Source organism: Sceloporus occidentalis, unplaced genomic scaffold (genome assembly GCF_023333645.1).
Source record: "Sceloporus occidentalis isolate IW3139 unplaced genomic scaffold, rSceOcc1.0.p SCAF_6, whole genome shotgun sequence".
Lineage (NCBI taxonomy): Eukaryota > Metazoa > Chordata > Lepidosauria > Squamata > Phrynosomatidae > Sceloporus > Sceloporus occidentalis.
In genome coordinates this window covers 88,676,129-88,700,641 of record NW_028316986.1, presented here as the reverse complement: position 1 = coordinate 88,700,641, position 24,513 = coordinate 88,676,129, and the positions used below count along the sequence as shown (strand labels likewise).

The 24,513-nt window shown below is 40.5% G+C and overlaps 1 protein-coding gene across 1 annotated transcript; it reads left to right on the top strand.

Annotated features, from left to right (window-relative positions):
* The first annotated feature begins 11,866 nt into the window (after positions 1-11,866).
* HEBP2 (heme binding protein 2) lies at positions 11,867-24,513 on the top strand. Its single transcript, XM_089530287.1, has 5 exons — positions 11,867-12,099; positions 14,696-14,771; positions 17,704-17,839; positions 21,258-21,438; positions 23,581-24,513. Exons 2-5 carry the CDS (start codon positions 14,697-14,699, stop codon positions 23,750-23,752), a joined length of 564 nt encoding a protein of 187 aa, XP_089386413.1. The 5' UTR covers positions 11,867-12,099; position 14,696; the 3' UTR covers positions 23,753-24,513.

Genomic DNA, 24,513 nt, shown 5'->3' with positions numbered 1-24,513 from the left:
TTTTCTAGGTCTAAAGAAAACATTGTCTATAATCCTTCTAATCTGGGCATAAAGTGGAATAAATATAGCTAAATTAAAAACAATAAAGTGTTTTTAAAAATCAGCTTTTGGTTTGTTTGTTTTTTTGCCTCCTCAAACAATCGCACTATATTACTTTTCTCTTCACCGCATTAGGAAAATGCTTACATAGCATTTGTAAATGCATAGTAAATGCTGGGATTATTTTGTCATACAATACTTTTCCATCAGTGATGAAAGAAGGACAATTAAACTTTGAAGTTGAATGTGAGGCTTAATGACACATTTCACTGCCACCCATACATTCTTTTTCCTTTCATAAGCATATCAAAAATAAATTAAGAATATTTTAGGACCCTGCACAATGGCATCCCTAGGATTGTTGTCACCAAGTGCAGTACCTCATGGTGTCACACACACCCATTGACCTCCTTTCATTTCAGAGCATAAAGAATCCTTAGCAATTCTTTTTTGCACTAATGTTACTCGTAAATCATAATTCCCATATACTATGCAATGTAATGCTAATAGTTGTGACATAAACAACTAGCAAAATTAAAATTATACCTTCAAATTACAATATCATACACACAACCTAAATGTATTTACATATACATAGTGAAGATTTGGTTAAAATGTCATTTTTTTGAAGAAAATGTAATAATAATAATTTTTAATTCATTTTTTAAAAAATAAAAAATTAAAATTTTGAAATTTGAAATTGTAATTTAAAAAAAATTATGGGGGCTCTCCTTTCTCCTCCCACTGAGGTTTATCCCACCCCCACTATCTCTTAAAGCATTTTAAAGGAAAGCAGATGAATGCCACAACCCATTTCTGCCCAAAGGTTGGTGTTTGAGGAACAGTGGTGTCACCTGATGTGATCAGATGTGGTCAGAGCCCCCCGCACTCCCCTAGTGACACCACTGACCCTGCATTGAGTGTTGACACTGGGATACAAGGGCTGAATCCCTGTTTGGTCATGGAAAACCTAGTGGGTGGCCTTGGGCAAGTCACAGCCTCAAAGGAAGGCAGGGGCAAACCCTTCTAAACAAATTCTTCCAAGAAAATCCCACATATGGCCTTAAGGTCGCCAAAATGGATGCAAGCTCCAGGAAAAGAGATTCCACCTAAACATTAGGAGGAATTTCCTAACAGTAAGGGCTGGTCGACAGTGGAACACACTCCCTTGGAGTGTAGTGGAGTCTCCTTCCTTGGAGGTATTTAAGCAGAGGCTAGATGGCCATCTGTCAGGTATGCCTTGATTGAGACTTCCTGCATGGCAGAATGGGGTTGGACTGGATGGCCCTTGTGGTCTTTTCCAATACTACGATTCTATGATTCTATGAGAAGTCAGAACAACAATAACCACTCACCTTGTTATATTCCACCAACACTCTACATGTGTTTGCTGAAAGGTCTTAGAACTGTCCCTTGGTAACTGACATGCTTTAATCACTGGTTTCTTACCCTTTCCAATTAAAAACATTTTTCCATGAAAAATTCATAATGAGGCGTGCTTGGTACAAAATAATATAGAAGAGAGAGAGAGAGAGAGAGAGAGAGAGAACTTTATATAAGTACATTAATTTGGACCTAAAATTTTATTTAATGAAGCAGTGTGTTTGTCTCCCCCAAGACTTTTTTGTAGTCCCAACTCTCTTGAATTGTCTTTTTTATGATATAGAGTGTCCTGTCCTGGAGGAGAGACTCACCTTTTTCACAAGCGACAACTCCCTCCCTTACATGGTTTAGCATTAAAAAGTGCATGTTTTTCCACACCAAAGAAGACTTCCAGCCACTACCATTTTGAGTGGGGTGGTGTTTATTTTTAGGATTTAGGGCAATTCACATGGTCCCTAGTGTGCCCCTAGAGCAGAAAATTGGTTCCTAAACCCACCCAAGTTGCTCACCCATTTCAGTGGGCCTCTTACATATTGTACAACCTCCAACTTTCCTGATTTGGCAAGAACAGTCCCTATTAATCCTCTATCTGTTTGTTTTTTGTACTACTTTTAAAATGCCCCTGTTTTTATCTCCTCTTCCCACCTCCCCCCTTTGTCGTCAGCTTACTTCAGTTGCTGCAAACTAATTTCAATGTGCACTCAATGAACTCGGCAGGAAAGAGATAGAGGGGCTGAATCTTGCCCTGCTCAGTAGCAAATGGATGCAGCCTTTCCTTGTCTGTTATTCCTCATTAATAACTTTTGTCATCTTTTCTACATTCTGATGTGGGTTAGCTACACATATCCCACCTTTCATTTGTTGTCCCCATGAGGCTGGGACCATAGCAGGGATGGCAGAAAGCCACCTAGCCTCCATGCTGTGATCCAGACGTTGAAATACCTGTGCTTATCCTAGAGAAGTGATGGCTGGGACTGGCAATTACGTTTTGTTCCCAATGTGTCAAGGACCATTGCCATATTGGTGCCCATTGGCAACAACTGTTTCTTCCTTTTCTAGAGACTTGCCAGGGGCCAGCAGCTGATGGCTGATGTACCAGCGTTGGTCCATGGACCACTACTTTGGCTAGAAGTACCTTAGAGTACAATGCTGCTAGCTATATCTTTATGTTGATGTCTGCTTTGACCCTTAGTTCTATGCTTTTCCTAGCTTGTTTTTCATTAGTTTGCATATCTGAAACTTTAGGGCATATAGTCTATTCATACAGATAAATAAGGTTACAGTTACTTGAAAGGATATGCCTCAGGTGACCATACTCATTAAGCCAAACACAAATCATTTGCTGCCAAGCAAATTTTAATTGTAGATAAGTTATGCAACTGCACAGGAGCTAGTTGATTTTACCATATTTTCTATTTAGAGTCTTATTGGTTGCAGTATTTGGATGGAAGACCCCCCCCCCCCAATGAATACCAAGTGTTATAGGCAATATTTCAAAGGAAGGAACTGGCAAACCACTCTGAGTATTCCTCACCTAAGAAAATCCTATGAAATTCATGGGGTCACCATAAATCAACAGGGGACTTGAAAGTATGTACACACACACGCACAGCCTTACTTCTACTTGAAGAAAAATTGAATAGGATTCTCAGGAAAGTGAGGGGGGACTGACTTCAGAGGAATTGTTTTGGTTTTTTTTCTGAAACTCTCAGTTCTGTTAGGCCTCTGGTGAGATGATAAGTAGCTTGTACAGAATAAAATGGGAGTTAATGGAATCTCCCTGGAGAATACACCTTTCCTTGGTTGCATGTTCTTTCTCAGTAATAACTTTTGTCATTTTTTCCACACTCTGATGTTGCTTACCTTGGCTTTCATCTGAAATGTTGCAGAATATGGAGATCCACAGAATACACAAAGCTTCATAGCTCTTAATGGCAGCCCCATTCATTTCAACTGAGGAAGCCATTTCTCCTGAGGTCACAACTACATGGGCACATCTTCTAATTCTCTTTAATTGGGGATAGTCCTGACATAAAGGATTTATATAAATATATTGTTAAAAATTTATAAATGCCACTTTTTAAAATATTTATTGCATGAAGGACCACCACACAGTTCTCGGAGTGAGGTGCAACAGCACATCTGGGGTACCAGTGTTTAGGCACACTATTCTATAGTGTTTTAATTGCTGCATATCAGAGCTTGGAAAGTTACTTTTGAAAAGTAATTCATTGACTGTGATTATGATATTATAAAAAACTTTGTTGTTACTTGTTGCAGAATTTAAAGAGAAATTATATTACTTGCTGCTTTTTGGTACTTTCTTCCCTTTTTAAAAAAGCCTTAGGATTAAGTATGGTATAGACATTATAGAATTCTCATTAAAATGAACACCAATAAAGAATTATTCCCCAATTGTCATTTACGTTTGAAAAGTAATTTAACCATATTCTTATTTCAATCTCCATTTAATTAGTTCCAGGTAATTATGTTGCTTGTAATTCATTACATCTGAATTTTGGTGACATGTCTGATCCACATAATCTGTTTAGTAGAAGGTGGGAATTACTTTATTCCAGTCTTGGAAAAAAATCTTATTGACAATCCCAGTTAGAGTACTCCTGTTTAATCAATTGTTGGAGTTGGCATTTATGTAAATCTGCTTGTTTCAATGAGTTTACTCTAACTGGAACTAGCAACAGAATTCAGACTATGATTTCCCATTTCTAAAGCTGACACTACAGCTATAAACCAACACATTCTGATAAAGTCATGCAAGATGGGCCAGGATGGAAAAATGATGACTAGAATTTCCTTTCTTATCAATCTTTTGTTTTTATTTCTGCTTTTTCTAATGTTATTCCACAGCAGCAATGTTTGTTGTCTGGGGTTTTTTTAGAGGGGGGATTGGTTTTGGTTTTATGTAGAGGAGCTATTGGCCACATACCAGAATCTCTTCACACATTTTTTTTAAATGGGAATTGTTTGATTACAGAATAGTTTTATTATGTTGATTTATGATTGAAAATGGCACACCTGCAAAATGGTAACTACAGGTACTTCTAATAGGGTGCTTTTCTGCAAGATGCAACTTGTAAAAGAACTCATACCATACAGAAGCAAGGGGCACTTTTGGTGGGCCTAAAGGCCAACTTTTTGGCCCTGTGGCCTTCTGGAAACCACAAAGATTACCAAATATGCTAAAGAATGGAAGTAGGGAGAAACAGAATGGCCCACAAAACTGTCATAAACCCCTCTCTGGTATGGTAGACCTTCCTAACAAGAAAGGGGCTATATATATGGGTGAAATCAGGGATGAAAAGTAATAACAGAGAACAAGCCTAGGCCAGAAGTAAGCCTCTTATGAACCTAGTTTTCTGCCCCTGGTTTCCCAATCTCCAGTTATATCCTGTCTATTTAATTCTTTTTTTATGTCAGATACACAAAAAAAGAATATGAAATCTGCAGCCTTAATTCTATATAGCAACTATTTCATCCTTTTAAATCAAAGCATACATGTTATGTGTAATTTCTTAGTTGTTATCTGAAATAAAATAAATCTTGTTGATACAAAGTAATTTACAAGAATACAACAATTTAAACATGTACTGACCTAGTTCTCACAAGTAGAAAATGAAGTGATGAACCTGGATCTAAATTGTAGAATTTGGGACTCAGGTGGAAACCTTGTATACCTGGGTGTATCTTTATATTAAAACAAACAAATGTGGGATTTTTTCCACATAGAAAATTAGTATTATTCCAATAAAAAGCTATACTGGTATACTTTTGCCTAATAGCTGTTATTTGTTTATTTATTTTATATCCCACTGTTGGGATTTGTGGCATCTCACAACATGAATTTGTAAAAGGTATATGGATTAAAATCTAATAATTAGATTTTTTTAAAGTAATTGATGAAGTATTGATATTAAGACATCAATACTTTAAAACAATATCAAATCATAATTTTCTATGTGGAAGGATTTTTATATATTTCATTTATTTTTGGAGAATCATTCCATCTTATGAAGTTCAGCTTGAATTGATAGTTCTGATGAAGAATCTCTACTTAGGACAAGAGTCTATTGTTAGAACAGAACACAGAGAAGCGGATTAGTTCCCAACGGGCAAAGGAAAACTCTGTCTGTTCAAATTGTATGCAGAAACTATTATATGAAGAGCAGATTTGGATACAGAAGAAAGAGGAGTGAAAATAGGAGGAAACAGTATCAACAATCTAAGATATGCAGATGACACCATACTACTAGCAGAAAATATAACTATTAAGGAAGAACAAGGAAGAAATTGTAAAGGCAGGCTTAATGCTGAACATAGAGAAAACATAAATAATAACCACAGAGGATCTACACAAATTTAATCTAGACAATGAGGAAATAGAAATAGTAAATGAGTTCTCATACCTTGGATCAAACATAGATCAGAATGGGGACTCCAGTCAGAGAAGACAAACAAATGTGTCCTAGAACAAATCAAGCCTGAAATTTCCCTGGAAGCCAATATGACAAAGGGCCGAAACAGACCAGCAAAAAGCCAGTTTCCCGGCGGCTTGGGGACATGGTGTATGCACAATGCATGCCCCCAAGCTGGCAGGAAGCCACCCAGCCATTTACATGGTGGCAGCTTTTCAGCACTCCAGCAGCACAGAGTTTAGACGCCACACACCACAGGAGCCCTGAAAAGCGGCAGCAATAGCAGAAAGGGCACCCTTTTTCCAGTGCAAAAAGGAGCAGCATTTTGCCACTTCTTTTTGTGCCAGAAAAAAGCCAGATAGGGACTGTGGCATGCATGGCCCTGATCTGGTGCTCAAAGGGGCGGTGGCAAGCTACCCCTATAAAGCCATCTGTTTCAGTCCTAAGTTGAGGCTGTCATATGTTGGCCACATCATGAGACTACATGTACAGTCAGTCCTGCCTTGTAGCAGGATGAAATAAGAGAAAAAGATACAGACTAGAGTCAGCCCCTCCGCATTAACAGCTTTGACTTTTGCAGATTTGATTAGTCTCTCTAGGAATCTTTACTTCCCCCAGTGCAATTCTATGGGCAATGTCGGCCAAAAGTCATAGTGGAGGACCTAGAGATTTCTAGAGAGAACACTTCTCTAGGCATTTGTAGGCCCTCCAGCACAATTCTTTTGTCAGGTTTTGGCAGATGTTGACTATGGAGTTGCACCTAGAGATTTTTAAATAGATGTTCTCTGAAGTTATTTGCATTTTCCCCACTTTCATGGGGGTCTTGTCCCCCTAACTCCAGTGAATGTGGAGGGCCCACTGTAGTTAGACTATGAGGTTTTTTAGCATTGATCCTCCAAATGGGTTTGTTGCTGTCGGGGCTCTCTTGATGTTGCTGTGTGTGCCTTCAAGTTGTTTCCAACTTATGGGGACTAAGGCAAACCTAATGTGGGGTTTTCTTGGCAAGATTTGGTTACAAGGGGTTTATCCTTGTTTTCATCTGAGACCGAGAAAGTGTGACTTGCCCAAGGTCACCCATTGGATTTCTGTGGCCGAGGGGGGATTTGAACCCTCTCTTCAGAGTGCTAATCCAATGAACCATTACACCACATTGGCTCTTGGGCTGTGTTGAAGCAGCAAAATTGCCTAGGCTAGTTGGGACTGATTATACACAGTAGCATGTAACTTTGTCCCACATTTTAAAATTAGTTTAATGGAACTCATTTTTCAGAGAACTGGGGAAAAGCTGAAAATTTTACTAATAGAATACTGGGAATCACTGCATGGATACAGCAGCTATAGCTAGCTTTGGCATTGTTTTATCTGTAATAGCATTTCTATACTACCTTTTAGCTCTAACAAGCAGTTACAAAACTTCAGAACCCAATAAAATCACTTAAACAACATTAGCATTTTAACCAAAATTGAAAATAGAGGTTAAAAAACCCCACAAAGATAGTAAAAAATTAAAATTTCCTTGTCACAATTAGGCTACACTGAAATCCAGACAAAATAAAACATTTTCTTGCCAGTCTTAGACACCATCTGGGTGGCACTTGCCACCTGTGTCATTTCTCTGTGTCAGAGAAATGCTGAATAAATATACAGCCCATCTTCTTAGTCTGGTGCTAATCTAGTGTCTTCTACTATAAGAAAACATAGGACATAACAATGGATCGATTTAGTGCCACATCATTATGTGACAACTGTATTTGTGTTGATGTTTCTCCTCCATATCATCCTTTTCTCTTCAACCTCCAAGCATCATATTTTGCTATACTACAGAGACAGTCTTCAGTTATGTGGCTTTTGTAAACAATTTTGTCAAAGCTACTGCATATATTTAGCCACATTAATGCATGAAATGTGTGCCATGTACATCTAGCCCAACTACAGTTTAAAGAGCATCAAACCTTTGGAGGGAGGGGGAATCCACATTCTAGATATTATCTCTGCATCACCTAATTCTGTTTAAATCTGATTTTCATTTAGTCTGGCCATTCGCTTATAAAAGCAGATGCAAAGTAATTGCTTAATATGTCCATGGCTTCTCTTATCCACTGATTCTAATTCCCTGCCAGTCTTTCTTACCCAGGATGATCTTTTGCTCTTTATATTTTTCTGTTGTGCGTGTGCTTGGAAAGCCTTTTATAGTTTTGTCAAGGTTTGACTCCTGGCTTCACTATCTATGTAGGCGAATACTAGTTTTTATTAAGATATTGGATATTGCTCCTGTGTTTCATGAACAGAGGACTTTTAATGCTGCCTATCAAAAGATATTATGCACGTTTAATCGTTCCTTCCTTAATATAGTTCCTGTCAGAAGAAGACAGATGGTATGGAAGGACAGGATAGTTACAAACTGTAGATATTGTCCTCTGGACCTTCTGTAAAATTTAGTGAACAAGGTAAGGCAATCACACAACAAAGGCCTTATCTGGAAGCCTTCTCTGCTACAATTATTTCCATTTGTGGTTTTATTTACTTATATCCTTAGCCAATTTTATCCTCAAAATGTACTGTTGCAAAATACATTAAAGGAGTTTATTAATGGATGATTTCACACTACAAATGCACCACGACTTGCAAAGCATCATCTATTTATCTGGAGCTGCCATCCTTAATTAAGAATCATTTCACTTTTAGGAACCAACATGCTCTCCTCAAACCTGTGGAAACCCAGGTTTGGGCTGAGGTTTGGGCTGAGTGAGGCAACTGCTTCAGACAACAATGCAGAGAGCAACAATGGCAGCGCTATGGCTGTTCCTCCTCCCTCCCCTGGCAGCAGTAATGTAGTGAAGCCAAGACGGACAGGGTCAGCACCTTGGAATAGCAGGGACAATGACACCAGCTAAGTGAGCCAGTGTGATGTAGTGGTTTGAGCACTGGACAACTCTGGAGACCAGGGTTTGAATCCTTGGTTGGACCTTGGAAACATATTGGGTGATCTCTCAGCCATAGAGGCAAAGGCAAAGCCCCCCACTTGAACAAATCTTGCCAAGAAAACCCTATGATACGCCACACATCAGCAACAACTTGAAAGCACACAGCAACAATGACATCAACTGCCAGTGCTCTTGGATTCCCTGTTCTTTCTGAATTTTACTGCAGTCCCAACACTAGCTGGAATGGGGATGTTCTCCCAGCAACAATGTATTGTTATGAGTTATCCCTTTTGTAATCCAAAGTATTTTAGGACTACTTAGGCATGATGGGCAAGGCTCATTTGGTTTACAAGCAGCTAGAAAACCAGTGTCTCAACACAGTGACCTGCATTTTGGAAGGACAGGTGTGATGATGGGTGACTTTGGAGGGATGGGTGATGAGGGCAGTGCTTCAAATTTTACAACTGCACCAGTGCCTGGCAGTTCCCATCTATAGGTGAGCAGAGCTGCGCCACATTTCTCATCCTGATCCCCTAAACTGGCCTGCCATTCATGAATGTAGTGGAGGGTGCTATACTTTTGCCAGTACTGAAGTAAGATTTATTTCAACTAGTCAGTCAGTCAGTCAGTCAGTCAGTTTTCCTACACATTAAAGAGGAAGCACCATATTGTCCTTCACCTCAGGCAGCAAAATATCTTGAAATGGCTCTGACTTCAGTTGTTTGCTACTGTATGCCAGTGGATAGGTATTGTACATATGGTCACTAGGTGTTCCTTATTAGAGGGTTGAAAAGTTTGTCCCTTATAGGGCTGGCAGGTCTCTCTTACTATGGGAGAGATGGAAAGATTTTCTTTCTATATGGACTAAACAGGATGCCAAAAAAAAAAAAATCCCATAGTTTTGGGTGTGACCCCTTCATAAAGGCAGCAGTGTGTGTATCATGTATGTATTAATGTGGATACTATGTTAACTTTACAGTGAGATACATAGCTAAGTTCATTGAAATAAGTAATTCATTTGGTATTTGGGGGGGGGGGGGGGGGACAAAGTGGTTAATTGCTACTTCCTGAGTGTCAACTCTGCATGCCAACAAACCTGCCAAACAGATATATAAGTTTATCACATGGGGGCAAACTGCAAAAATCCCATGCAGAAAGGGGATTTAATAACCAGAAAAAAACCCACAAAAGCGGTTAGTTTTTCACACACAACGGGGTTAATGTGACATTAATCCAAACAGTAAGTATAAAACTTTCGGGACTTTCCAAAAGTAAAAAGGAGCGGGATTTGTCTAGTTTCTGTTCGAGTTAATGTCACATTAATTCTCATTAATGCAAATGCTGTCTGAAAAACAACCTGCTTTTGTGAGTTTTTTCTACTTTCTGTTTTGGTTAACCCCAAACATTGTCTGAAAAACTACCCGCTTTTGCAGGATTTTTCCCCCCAGTTTAAATCCAGTTTCTGCATGAGATCCATCCTGTATGATAAACTCTATAGAGTCTGAAAGTCAAAGTGATCCTCAAAAAGGGAGAGGTGGGATACAAATAAATATTTGTTGTTGTTGTTATTATTATTATTATTATTATTATTATTAACTAAAAACACACAACAGTTTGTGGATCATCACCACACTGGGTGTAGTAGCTGAGAATGTCAGAGCCAAAGTCCTGGGTTTCTATCCAGGAAAGCTGAAATGAAAACAAAAGCCAGTCTGTCTTAAATGTGCTGCCACATGGCATCCCCTGCCTCTCCTTTCTCCTTTTTATTCCTCTAAATGTGCATAGAGAACTAGAGGAGATCCTAAAGAGTAAAGACATACAACTGAGCAATACAGTCAGAATTGTCCAAGCCATTCTGTTTTCCATCACCACATATGGATGTTCATTGGACAGTGAAGAAAGTGGATGAGAAGAAAATCCATTCATTGGAGATGTGGTGCTAGAGAAGAGTGCTGAGGGTACCAGGGACAGCCAAAAAGACAAACAAATGGGTCCTTGAACAGAACAAGCTTGAAATCTTCCAGGAAGCCAAGATGTCCAAATTGAGGCTGTCCTACTTTGGCCATAGCATGAGAAGGCATGAATCACTGGAGAAGACAATAATGCTGGGAAAAGCAGAAGATAGTAGTAGAAAGCGAAGCAGACCACAGGCCAGATGGACAGACTCAGTTAAGGAGCCATGGGTCTGAACTTAGAATCATAGAGTTGGAAGAGACCACAAGGGCCATCCAGTCCAACCCTCTGCCATGCAGGAACTCACAGGCAAAGCAGATGGCCATCCAGCCTCTGTTTAAAGACCTCCAAGGAAGGAGACTCCACTGTTGAACAGCTCTCACTGTCAGGAGGTTCTTCCTAATGTTGAGCTGGAATCTCTTTTCCTGCAGCTTGAATCCATTGTTCCCGGTCCTGTTCTCTGGAGCAGCAGAAAACAAGATTGCTCCAACCCTCAATATGACATCCCTTCAAGTATTTGCAGGACCTGAGGAAAGCAGTGGAGGACAGGGGGTCTTGGAGATGGTCATCCACAACAACAACAACAACAACAGTGCACATCTCTGAGGACTACTTTCTTTTCCCTTTCAGCCCAAGAGAGACCTCAGGAGGGAAAACAACAACAACCACACACAGACACCCAAATCCCTCTGGAGTTTGAAGCGACCCACACCTCCCTACATTCTCCATTGTGGGCTTTCATATGAGGGTGATAAAAACTCTCCTCACAAACAGCAGTGGAGGCGAGGGAAAGAGGGAGAGGCGAATTTCCCCTTTTTCTTTCTTTCTTTCTTTCTTTCTTTCTCTCTGTCAAAGAGCCCTTTTCATCCCTGCCACCCTCCCCCCTTTGGGCCCATGACAATAGTGCCATGAGCTCACCCTTTCATTCCCCAGAGTCTCTCTGTGTGCCAACACAACAAGCGACATCCGACACCAAGCGCCACTGGGGAGGCGGGGAGAGAAGAGAGCCCCCCCCGCCTTGCCTTGCCAGCCCTCTCTGCCCAGGCTGTCCGCCCTTTAAGCCCCCCCCCCACGTGCCCAGCTGCCAATCAAGAGCGCCCAATCATTGCATTCCAGTCCAGGGAGCAGCCTCTACCCACAACATGTGAAGGGAAGGGGGGAGTCTTTCCTCCCGCTGCTGCTGCCCCTCTTGCTGCCCTTTCTGTCCCCAGATCATTTGGAATCACGATCCGGTTTAAACCAAAGTGGGAACAAGGCCTGGGTATTCCCTGAAGCCTCTTTGTGCCAAGCGCTGGAGCTGTAGGTGCCATCCTGGGGTGGGCAAAGCAGGAGAGGTTGCCTTCAGACCCTGCTGGACAGAAACACAGGTGAGATGGCTTGCAGGGTGTGTGTGTGTGTGTGTGTGTGAGAGAGAGAGAGAGAGAGAGAGAGAGAGAGAAGGGGGGGCCCAAAGTCCTCCTTTTCTAGGACACGACCCACATTTCAATCTTCTCTCCAAGTGGCGTTGCCAAAGGTCCTTCATTCTCAGCATGGCTTAGAAGCAGCATGAATGTACCGTTCTGTAGGAGTTTACCACACTGGGGCTCATTTCAGCATTAAAGAGAGATTAAAGCCCATTTAAAGCTTCCTGCAAATGAAGCAGAAATGCAAGTAGTTGCGCAAATGATCATCACACACAAGTGACATCGGAAATGCATTGTCACTCAAATCCCAAAAGTAAAAAGATGTGCATTCATGCTTCTTTGTGGCCACTGTAATGGCGGGTTTTGTGTGACGCCGTGTGAAATCATTTCGGGTAATTATACAATTTTTCTGGGATATTCACAGGATAAACTCCAGATCGCCTTTGTGTGATAACCTCAGGGTGACCAGACCTTGCGCCCTTTTTCCAGGATGTGCCCTACATTTCTGTCCAGGAGGAATCCCAAAATGTCCTCCATTTTGAAGAGGACTAAGAAGCGTGAGGTTACATTGATGTTAAGAGTGTTTACTTCAGGGTGACCCGAGGACCTTCTTTCCCAGGGCATGTCCTTCATTACAACCTTCTGTCCAAGAGGAATCCCCAAAAGTACTTCCTTATGAGCATGGCTAAGAAGTAGCATGCATTTACATTAATATGAGTGTTTTTACCTCAGGATGACCAATGTCCTCCTTTTCCAGAATGTGTCCTCCATTTCAGCCTTCCATCCAGGAGGAATTCCAAAATGTCCTCCACTTTGAGGAGGACTAAAGCATGAATTTACATTCATGTTATAGTTTTTAACCTCAGGATGACCAGAGGTCCTCCTTTTCCAGGACATGCCTTCCCTTTCAGCCAGTCCAGGGGGGATTCCAAAATGTCCTCCATTTGGAGCATGACTAAGACGCATGAATGTATATATGAGTGTTTACAGCTTTTATTTTGTAATATTCCCCATTTTGTCTTGAATGTCCTACATTTTGCAGTGCCTTGTCCTCATTTGTGGTTAGGATGTCTGGTCATCCTGGAGAGAAAGAGAGCACACACAAACATTCTCAGTGGAGGAGAAAGATTCAACCGGCTGAATTTCTGTCTCTCCCTTCAAGCTGCAGAGCCGTTGTTGTTGTTATTGTTGTTGTTGTGTGCTTTCAAGTTATTTCTGATTTATGGAAAGCCTAAATCTCCTAAGAACCTAAATCTGTCATTGGCTTTTCATGGCATGATTTGTTCAGAGGAGGGTTTGCCATGGCCATCCCCTGAGGCTGAGAGAGTGTGACTTGGTCAAAGTCACACAGTAGGTTTCCATGGAGGAGTGGAGATTCAAAGCCTGGTCTCCAGAGTTGTAATTCAACACTCAAACCAGTAAGCCATGCGGAACCCAACCCTTTACTAGTGTAAATAATAAAGAAAAGGAATATCCCAGCCAAAAGGGGACTACGTTTCGGGAGGAGGAACAACTTTGACTTTTACAATAACTTCTAGGGTTCAAAGACATTGGAGATTATCCTATGGAGGGGGGGTAATGACAGGAGAAGGACGGAAACGAAGCGATTTTCAGACAACATCATGATTATCCTGTAATTATCCCATCAATGAAGAGGAATTGTCCCATCATTTACCTCCATTTCTTAATAACAGGATAACCCATTAATACTGAAGTGACAGGACAATTCCTCTTCATTAACGGCATAATCCCAGGATAAGTGTCATGTGTCTGATAATCTTCATGCGATCACACAATAAGGACGGCAGCATGGCGCTTTGTTCCCATCTTTCTGTCATTACCCCCATCTGATAATCTCAAACATTTTAGTATGGCTCAGTATGCAAAGGGGTCTTGTAGCACCTTTGAGGCCAACTAAGTCCTAGAGTCCAGCAGCCAGGCTCAAGTGCATACTAGTGACTGGTGTGTGTGTGTGTGTGTGTGTGAGAGAGAGAGAGAGAGAGAGAGAGAGAGATTAGCATCTCTGAGCACATAAAGAGCCCAACTACTTTTTCTGATAGAATTGAACTCACAGACCTGTCATACCAAAGTCTGTTTCTGGCCTTCTTATCTCTGGAGCCTAATAAATAGTCAGCCCTCAATATCCACAGATTTTTTCATCCACTGATTCAACCATCTACAGCTTGAAAATATGTTTAAAATATATAAATACCCAAAAGCAAATCTTGAAGTTGCCATTTTATAACCTCACCCTTTTACTATGTCATTGTTTTTAATGAGACTTGAGTATCCATGGATATTTGTATCCATGCAGATCCTGGAACCAAATTCCAGCGGATACCAAAGAAAGAAGGAAACCGTTTTTTTTTTTTAATTTAACCAAACTCTTTCTGTCGTAACCCTTCTGCCGAAACCTCTTTCTGATATCTCATTAGTATATCCTGATCAACCAGTAGCAGATACTGATCTGCTTTTCTGCAGAGCTTGGTGCCAGCCCACAGATGCATCCCAGAGTACAGAGGCAGCTTTGTAACTTTGTTTCTTCCTTCCCTTCATGCAGGATGCTGAAGACTATTAAACAAGCACTCTTCTCTGCTGGGCTAGAGATGCCCAAATGGACAGCACTGCCCAACCAGGTGACTGGAGTTTAAAGTTATGCTATTTTAACCACTGTTCAAAACTAAGATGGGTACTGAGAAAGAAGATTTCTATGTATGCCAAAGAATTTCCCACATGTTTCTGAACCGAGTTCTGAAAATTCATGGCTGATTTCTAGGATGTGATGTGGAACAGAATTTCATGTATCAATGGTTTCTTAGTTCAAATGACACATGAAATAGTAGAGCTGTCACCATAAAGTCTGCATCCCCAGTGCTAGCTTTCTGTTCACACAGATATAGGCATCATTGGATGACCAGGAATATGTAACACATATCCCAGTGGGAGATTACAAACAAATTTGACTCACTTTGAAATGAAATAATTCAATATAGTTTTTCCCCCATTTAACCCCCCACACTGGTGCCCTCCTTCCTTTTTTGTGTAGTGCAATGTGCAGAGAAAGGACTGAGCTATCCCCGGGAGCATCTCTGCCATTATGGAGAGTAAGATGGCTGAGTCATGTGGCACATGCTCAGGTATGGGAGTGACAATCCCTGAAGCTGTTCCCCATGAGTCTTACCCCATCATCCTGTCTGTGAATCTTGCAGGAAATGCTTTCTCTCTGCATCACAGCATTTGTTTGAGCAGAGTACCGACAGGAGGCAAATTGTGCCATGCCTGAGGAACAGTGAATTGCTAGTGAGGAAAGCCTTGTGTGCCCCTCAGCTAACTCGGAATCCCTTAAACCAGCCTGCTGGTCTTTGGTGTGGCAAAGGAGGGTAGCTCATCACCACCAGTACTAAAATAAGGCTCTGGCTCCCACTATGGTCAGCTTCCATACATGGAAATGGAGGAAGGCATCCCAGACCATCTGTCCTGCTATCTGGTTTATTGGGAGCTGTAATATGAGGAAGAGATCCTATTTAGTGTTGGAGGAGTATCTGGGAAGGCTATGTTTGGCTGCTGGGTAGCAGTGCAACAGAGTTTCCTGCCACAGCCAATCAGTGGATATTTCATAGAAACATAGACCTGGAAGAAACCGCAAGGGCCATCCAGACCAACCCCTTGCCATGTAGAAGTTGGTGGCAGGGCTGTGCCCGGCACAGTCAGGTTGCTGTTGCACAGCCTGACAAAAACCATTGCAGACTCCTTATGCAACATCTGTAAAAGTACTTATGCTGGTGTAACCCTGAGATACATCAGAGTAAGTCACCAAAAGGATTCCTGTCGAAAACTGCATCAGGGCAGAGGATTGACTTTTCTTGGAATATTCCATTGTTTGGCTATCATCACTGAATATTTCTCAAAAATGTTAGTTTTATTTTTCTAAAGAAAGAAATTCCTCAGTAGGTTTTTTGATACATTGAACTCCACCATATACTGTTTTATTAGCTTAGCAACAGGAAATCTTCAAAAATGCGTCTCAAAAGTGTAGATATTGAAGGCTGACAATATTCCCAGGGGTATCCTTTTTGTTAACAGACAAAGAAAGATAAATGTATAAACACAGTTAAAATGAAGTGAACTTGAATATGAGATCTTAATGTAGATGTTAATGAGCATCTATGAATCTAACAGTGTGATTCTTCAGCCTTAAAAGATGATGAGTGGGAGACCAAAGAGCAAAGCAGGGAGCCAAGGCATTTAATGTGGGAACGGGAAGGCTGGATTTCAGATATTAATAACCAGTCAAATCTTGATCTGTTTTCCTTGAGCATTGGTTAAGTAGAGTATGAACATTTTCATGGAATTTCATTCAAAGTACTCAGAAAACCAGCACAGCATTCTCTCAAACTCTTACCTTAAAAATAATAATAATAAATAGACAAAGCCATAGGAAATTTGGATTGCTGTGAGGAAATCTGTAATCCTTTCCTCTTCAGTAGATTTTCACAAAAATTATTATGCTCATTTTGCTTTTTCATGGCTGGGAGCAGAATATTTTTCTCTTTTAAGTCCAAATATAGCTGAGAAATGGCAAAAACAGGTTAAAGTTACAACAGTGCCACCACAGAAGTTATGACATGTGGCTTTTAAATTGCTATTAGAGCTGGAAAAAAGTGGCTTTAGGCCTCAAGCAGATGGGCTGCGCTGGAGCAGCTTCTATCCGCTCCAACCGCAAGCGCACCCCAAGCCCCTTGTAGGCAGGAGGAAAACTAGTGTTGTTGTTTTTAATACCACTGAAAATTGGTAGTGCAGCTTGCTACTGAAATGACAGACAGACATCATGGTCCCAAGGCTGCCTGCCACTATGATCCACAGTGGACGACTGGCAAGGAGCACTTTGTTTGTGCACCTCTTGCAGCCGCGGCACACCTTTGGCTCTATCTGAGGGTGTGTGTCATCTGAATGCCATGCCCCCAAATCAGCCCCAAAGTAGCACTTTTGGCCCATCTGTTTCAGGCCTAAATGATACTTTTTGCACAGTGCTGGCCTGTAGCTCCTCCATTCCCCAACCATGATTAGAACATCCCTTTTCAATGAACTGTCAATAGCATAAAGTCACCTGGTTTTCTGGTGATGCAGTGAATACGAGCAGTTATAATGCCATTATCGCCAACAAGTGCAACTGCAAGCCTCTCTTTTTCTCTGAATATCAGCCCCTTGTGATCACTTTTCATTAAAAAGAATAAGCAACCTGTTATATGTAGGTCCATGTATGCCTAGTTTAGCCTTAGTGCTCAGGATAGCAGGGAATCAGGCTGCAGCATAGTGATGGTAAGACTTTTGGTATTTAATTGAAAGGTGTTTTGTTTTTTTAAATTGTAAATCAGAAATTAACTTGTAAAAATAACTTGCATTAGGCAAAGACCTTTCTTTCATCTGGACTGAAGTAATAGGAAACACATTTTAATTTATTCTGTAAATTGGTTGCTTTTCACTCTCCACTTCACATTAATTTGTGAATAAGCACTTAATGTCAGTAAACAATATACAGTATTGATTTGTCTTCTGTATTTTGTTAAGGCTTCCGATTATGAAATTCGACTGTATGAACCAGCCAAATGGGTGAGCACATCTATTAAAACTTTGAACTGGGATTCAGCTATCAATACTGGCTTCACAAAGCTCTTTAACTATATTAAGGGCAAGAATGACAAAGGTAGGATTTCTCTGGTACTCCTTGTATTATAATACTTTGTCTTCAAGGTGAAGGTTATGTGGGAACAAGTGTTAGGCACACATACTTCATTATTTCCAGAAGTATGTTTTTTCTTCAGATGTTTCATATATTATAACCACATGTGGTTGCATGAAGTTACAGAGCTCCTGTGAACGGGACCTCAAGTAAGGTTAAGCTCAGGAGTATTCAGTGCAACATGTTTGCAAGGCATTCTACACACCCTTATGCAAAGATTTAGTACATTACTGGATGCATGAGGATATTCAGAGAGGTGGGGCTTTCCTGCACGTTCACATCTCCACCAGCCATTTAGCCCTCCATGTATTCAGGCAAATCACTGAACAGGATTATGCATTTTCTATAATGTTTTGCTTGTTTGTTTATACTCACACTCCCCCATATAAGCACAGGGTGGCATTAACATCTTGAGTCTCCCTTATCCAAAATGCTTGGGTCTAGAAGTGTTTGGGATTTCAGATTTTTATTTTTATTTTATTTTGCAATACATGTATTTGCATATATGTACATAATGAGATATCTTGGAGATGGAAGCAAAGTCTAAACACAAAATTCATTTATGTTTCATATATACCTTATAAACATAACCTGGCAGTAATTTTATACTTTTTTAAAAAAATGTGCATGAAACAAAGTTTGTGTACATTGAACCATCGGAAGGCAAAAGTGTTACTTTCTCAGCTACCCATGAACGAAGTTTTGGTTTTTGGAATATTTTGGATTTTGAAAATCTTGATAAGGGAGACTTAACCTGTATTTCTATGATTATGATTGGTAAGTTGCTCCTAAAGCCTTTGCACTAAAAGCACAGAATGTAAATGTTTTGAATACATTTTCTGTCACATGTGTAGATAGGCATGTACTCTGCAGCTTATATGGATCTTCAAAGGCTCCTCTAGAATTCTGAGGGTTTTAGTTTTCACAAAAAATGAAGCAAGTATCTAGCCCTCTGTGTAGCTCAAATAAATGCAGTTTTATTCAGAGAAAGGCAATGGCAAACCACTGGTGAGTATTCCTTGCCTAACAAAATGGTATGAAAAAACCCCTTAAAAACCAGGCAGCGGTACCATATTAAGGAGTGTTGTGGCTCTGGCAAATGAGGTGCTGAAGGATGATGTGTCTAGATGTGTGAGAAGGAACCCCATAGGGAATCCTGCTTCTCCTCAGTGAGTCGTTAGCAGGAGAGGACTGGATGTGTCATCCTTGAGCTCCCTACTTGCAGGCACCACAGAACTCCTTCACTCAGTATGGCTGCCTGGCTTCTAAGGTGGGTCATGCCCATGTGTTTCATGCAGGACCTCGGCCATTGTTTCTAGAGGTCTTATGCAAAATCACTTGGTTCTATCCTATGGAATTCTGGAATTTGCAGTTTTGGGAAGGATATTTAGAATTTTCAGCCACAGAGACCTAGTGCCTTTCCAAACTACAAACCTCCAGGATTCCACAGGAAGGACCCATGGCACTATTATAGTTGTCTGAGGTAAGACCTAGATTCTCAGTCTTTGGTCATAGATATATTTGGGGCTTCGTCCCCTTGACTGGCTGAGGCTTCTGAGAAGGAACTAGGAGACCAAAGTTTGAAAGCCATTGCCCTAGGATGCCATGCAGGTTTTTTTTAAAAAAAGACAACTGCTCAACTGGATATTTACAGAAGATATTTGTATGAAGATCTATAGCTGATATTATTATGTCATGTACTAGAGTTTCAAAGTATGGCAGTGATTTTAAAGTATTGGGCTGGAACTTATTATGTCAAGCATCAAGTGCTCAGTGAGCCATGGAACTCATTGGGTGACAGTCAGGGTTTCACCTATCTCACAAACAAGCTGAGCAGGTAAAGTGGGGAGGAAGAGAGCCTACACTACACACACTACTTAGAGCACATTGGGAGAATGATTGATTATAAATATAAGAAATAAATAGTATGGCTTGAATAATTAAGTGTGAGTTGTTCCCAGACTCAGGACCACTTAGCTCTTTGGATAGTCCTCTAGGGCAGTGCTAGTGAGTGGATGAATCATAAGAGTTGGAAGAGCCCAACCTCCTGCCATGCAGGAATACATAATCAAAACACCCCCAACAGTTGGCCATCCAGCCTGTTTAAAAACCTCTGAAGGAGGAGACTCCACCACTCTCCGAGACAGCATATTCTACTGTTTAACCGCTGCTATCATCAGGAAGATCTTTCTGATGTTTAGGTGGAATCTCTTTGGTAGTCTTTGGACCAGTGCTGGTCACTAAGCCATTCACTGCTGGTCCCAGGTATCTCCTGGGGAGAAAAAAATGTAATTGTTGGGCATAATCAGTGCCAATTCCTGGTATACTGGAGGAAAAGTCATTGATCCCATCAGATAGCTTGAGAAGCAGTGTTCCAGGGAATGTATGTGTCCTAAATACTGGCTGCCACTTGGCTTTTTAGATTCTTTTGAAATGTTTCTACTGATTTTTGCAATTTGCTTTATTTTACAAAATGACTGTTAAATAAACCTGACAGTGCATTCTAGTTGTGATTTATTGATCACTAGGCATTATGTATCAGATTTGTAAAATTCAAACGCTCTCTCTCCCAATTCTCTCCTTTTCTGAAAGGTCTGGTGGCATAGATATAAAATAAATAAAACAATAGATTGCAATATAAAAAAATCTTCACTTCTGCAGCATCCATGAGTCATAGAATCATAAGAGTTGGAAAAGATCCCAAGGGCCATCCAGTCCAACCCCCTGCCATGCAGGTAATCTCAATCAAAGCATCTCTGACAGATGGCCATCTGGCCTCTGCTTAAAGACCTCCAATGAAGGAGACTCCACCACTCTCCGAGGGAATGTGTTCCACTGTTGAACAGCCCTTTACTGTCAGGAAGTTCCTCTAATGTTGAGGTGGAACTCAACATTCGAGATTCATCCTAACGTTGAGTCTAGCAGCCTAGCCTTTTTGTTCAAATACTCAACACATAATATTGATGGCAATAGAAATATCTGGAGATTCAGGGACAGACTGGGGGAAAGAGAAGGTAGCCACACTCTTCCCCATCCCCTTCTGGCCACTAGCTAGTGAAGGCCCTGGAGCAATTGTACCAACTGAATCTCCAATAATGCAATCTGTACTAGATAACCTAAATATAATAATATACTAGACAAACAAGTGGTCTTGACTTGGTAGAAAGGTTTTCCCTGCAAGCATGATTTGTATTTAAAGGTCTCAGCACCTTGCGGTATATGTTTGCTCAGGACAAAGCTATTTTGATCTCAAATGCCACATGAGACAATAATACTGTTTGCTCTTTGAGCTGAGAGATGTGAAGATCTTAGGATCAATGTTTGGGCTGTACAATATGTTCGTGCTTCTCCAATGTGGTTAGTAACACCTTGCCTCTTGCAGGAGTGACGATAAATATGACTGCTCCAGTGACATGCTTTGTGCAGCCAGGTGCAGGCCCATTCTGCGAGTCAACCACAACAGTCTCCTTTTATGTGCCATCTCAACACCAGGCAAATCCACCTAAGCCCTTGGAGGCAGATGTTTTCATCGAATCCAGACCAGCAATCACTGTATTTGTCAGGTAAACTACTGCACAAGTTTATAGTTTTTGTGGGTTTTTCAGGCTATTTGGCCATGTTCTAGAAGAGTTTCTTCCTGACATTTTGTCAGCATCTGTGGGTGGCATCGTCTCTGAAGATGCCAGCCACAGATGGTGGCAAAACATCAGGAAGAAACCCTTCTAGAACATGGCCACATAGCCACAAAAAACTATGGATGCTGGCCATGAAAGCCTTCGACTTCATACTACACATGTATCTGTACAAACTAATAGTTATGAATCTATATTCATCTTGAATTTGGTATCTGTGTAAGGGGGAAACTGGATTTTCAGATACCAACCTCATAGGTGGGGGGTGGATTTTGTCCACAACTGTAATATGGTGTAAAGCTGAGCAGAGGCTTCGCCAGTTTTAAAGAGGGGGAGGTGGGGAAAATGTGCCCCCACCTCTTTTATTATTGTGTGGCTTTCTAAGCCCCTTGAAGGCAGGAGGAACACTAGTGTTGTTGTTGTTGTTTTTAATACCACTGAAAATTGGTAGTGCAGCTTGCAACTGGAATTCAATGACAAGCTATTTGAATGGAAAAATAATAACTTAACAAGGAAACAACCAATGCAATTACCTTAGGAGAGGTAATCCATCTACTGTTCCTGTATGCTTTTGCCTTTCTCAAAAACCAACCAGGAGAAAGTTTCCCATTCTTCCACAAAACATCCTTCCAAACGTCTTGGCAAATCGCATCTGTATTTCTTTGATTTTGGTACTATCGGTTCAACCGCACTAATAGATCTGCAGCTGTTTCCTATGAGTGTTCCATTGTCCCATACCAAGCAAATAGAAGTGAATTAAAATTCTCAAGTTAAAGAATGTATTTGAAGGAGTGTATTAATTTTATTTTGGATGTATGAAATAACCTTCAAATGAAGGTATGAAATTATGATTTTAAAGAAATAAAATAGTAATATGATTTTAAAGAAACAAAAATGGGGGTAACCTTTTCCCATTTATTATATCAAATTAAAAAAAAATTCTACTAACGTCTGCCACCTTGTGGTGACTGAAGTATGTTATAAACACACAATCCATCTTGCCAATGTTTACTACTAATTGTGTAGCACCTTGAAAACAGTATTATGACACACCCAAGTTTAATTAGAATTTTTTAAAAATGGTGTCTGCATGTGTGTCCAAGTCGCTGGACAGCACTACTTCTGACAAACTTACTGACTACAGCACTACTTCTGATAAACTTACTGACAGAGGAAAGTTGCACAGCTGCCACATGGATGTTTTCATCCGGGGAAGACATAAAGAAATACAGCCACGGAACCCCAGGATTATTTGCTTCACTCTATGACTTGTTCAAAAGGGCTTAAATCCCCCAAATGTACCAGATCTGGTCTGATCTTGGAAGCTAGGCAGGGTTAGCCCTGGTTAGTATTTAGATGGGAGACGACCAATGGATAAAAAGTGCTGTAGGCTACTTTTCAGAGACAGGAACTGGCAAATCCACCTGAGTATTCCTTGCTTAAGAAAATCCTATAGAAAATCATGGGGTCACCGTAAGTCGAGACGCAATTGGAAGGCATGCGCACGCACACACATGATTTGTTTTCTGTGAAACTGGGGACAGCTACTAATTTGGCTTGTTTCCTCCAAACAAGGCAGATGAATGCAGTGCCTGTTTTTGAGTTTTCTTTGTCTATTTTAGGGAAAGGGCACAAGCCAGAGTAGCAGATACACCACATATTCAACCTTGTATCAAAGATTCAATTTAGCAGTGGCAAGTAGTTGAACTATGGCTTATCCCTTCATTTGAACCTAATTTATATACTAGCCCTTGCAAAACAACCTGTGCAAAGGCATTCTAATATTTGAATGCTTATGTAATACTGGAATTATTTGCATTGCATTGATCTAATTAACTGAAGTTGAAATGATACCACTCTTTCAGAGCATGGTAAACAAATAGAAATATGTTTTCTTTGGTCAGTTCTGAAGAAAAATTTCCAGTAACACCATGTTTGAGTGTTAATTTTGTGTGGCCTCCTTGGATTTTCCTCGTCATAGACACAAGCTCAGCACAGGACATTGAGATAGTTACTTGGCAAATGTATAATGGCACTTGGCCTTTTTGTTTGTTTTTTCCTTATTCTTAACAGATCATTTGGAGGATTTGCCAATGCCAGAAAGAACCAAGAAGAAACAGTGACACTTGCTGAAAGTTTGAAGCGGGATGGGAAAGCTTTTCAAGAAAAGGTCTATTATAGTGCTGGCTATGACAGTCCATTTAAATTGCTGAACAGACACAATGAAGTTTGGCTTGTCAAGTAAAGCTAAAACCTCAGCAGTGTGGATTATAGTGTTGACATCCAAATGTGTCCTTAACAAAATGTAACTTTCTAACAAAGTACGGCCATATTTTTGTATAATGTTTTCTAATTATTTCCCCCTATCCTTTCCACTGTTGAAATTTCTGTGCTTGGAAATCTATCAGTGCCAATGTGAAATGGACTGCAGCACCATCTTGTAGGCAGCCATGCATCTAAAAGCAAATGAAGTATCATACTGGTAAATGGAAAACCAGAAGTGAATTTAAAACATACCTTGAAAATATGACTAAGTTTCCTTTTTGATAGCTGATGCTCCTTTCTATAACCTTTTTAATTCCATCACACTTGTACTGACAACAGTTTCTAAATTATTATATATTTTTCCAGATAACCAAAGACAGGAGTATAAAAGCTAAGACTTAAGTATGACATGTTTTGAGGGTGAGGGAGATAGGAAGCCCTTTATGGAATCCTTGGGCCTGATTCTTCCCTCCTCTAGCCAAATTATGATTCCTTTGGTAATCTTCTAAAAATAGTAGCTAAAGGGGCTGTCACAAGAAAAGACGTACCTGCCTATACTTTGAGCACTGTTCTCAAGAGCCTTAAGTATGCCCTCTACAATAAATACTGATGGAGCTTTAGGCCTCAGAGGCCTATGCCCTAAATGGGCAAAGGGGCTTTCTCACAACTGGGTACTACTGCATGGTATGCATATTTATTATATTTATACCATAAATATTAAAAAACAGCTGTCTTACCAAA

Coding starts and splice junctions, on each gene's coding strand:
- HEBP2 (XM_089530287.1), top strand. CDS start 14,697: ATGCTGAAGACTATTAAACAAGCACTCTTCTCTGCTGGGCTAGAGATG. Junction 14,772..17,703: donor GGACAGCACTGCCCAACCAG/GTGACTGGAGTT, acceptor TATTTTGTTAAG/GCTTCCGATTATGAAATTCG. Junction 17,840..21,257: donor TAAGGGCAAGAATGACAAAG/GTAGGATTTCTC, acceptor TGCCTCTTGCAG/GAGTGACGATAAATATGACT.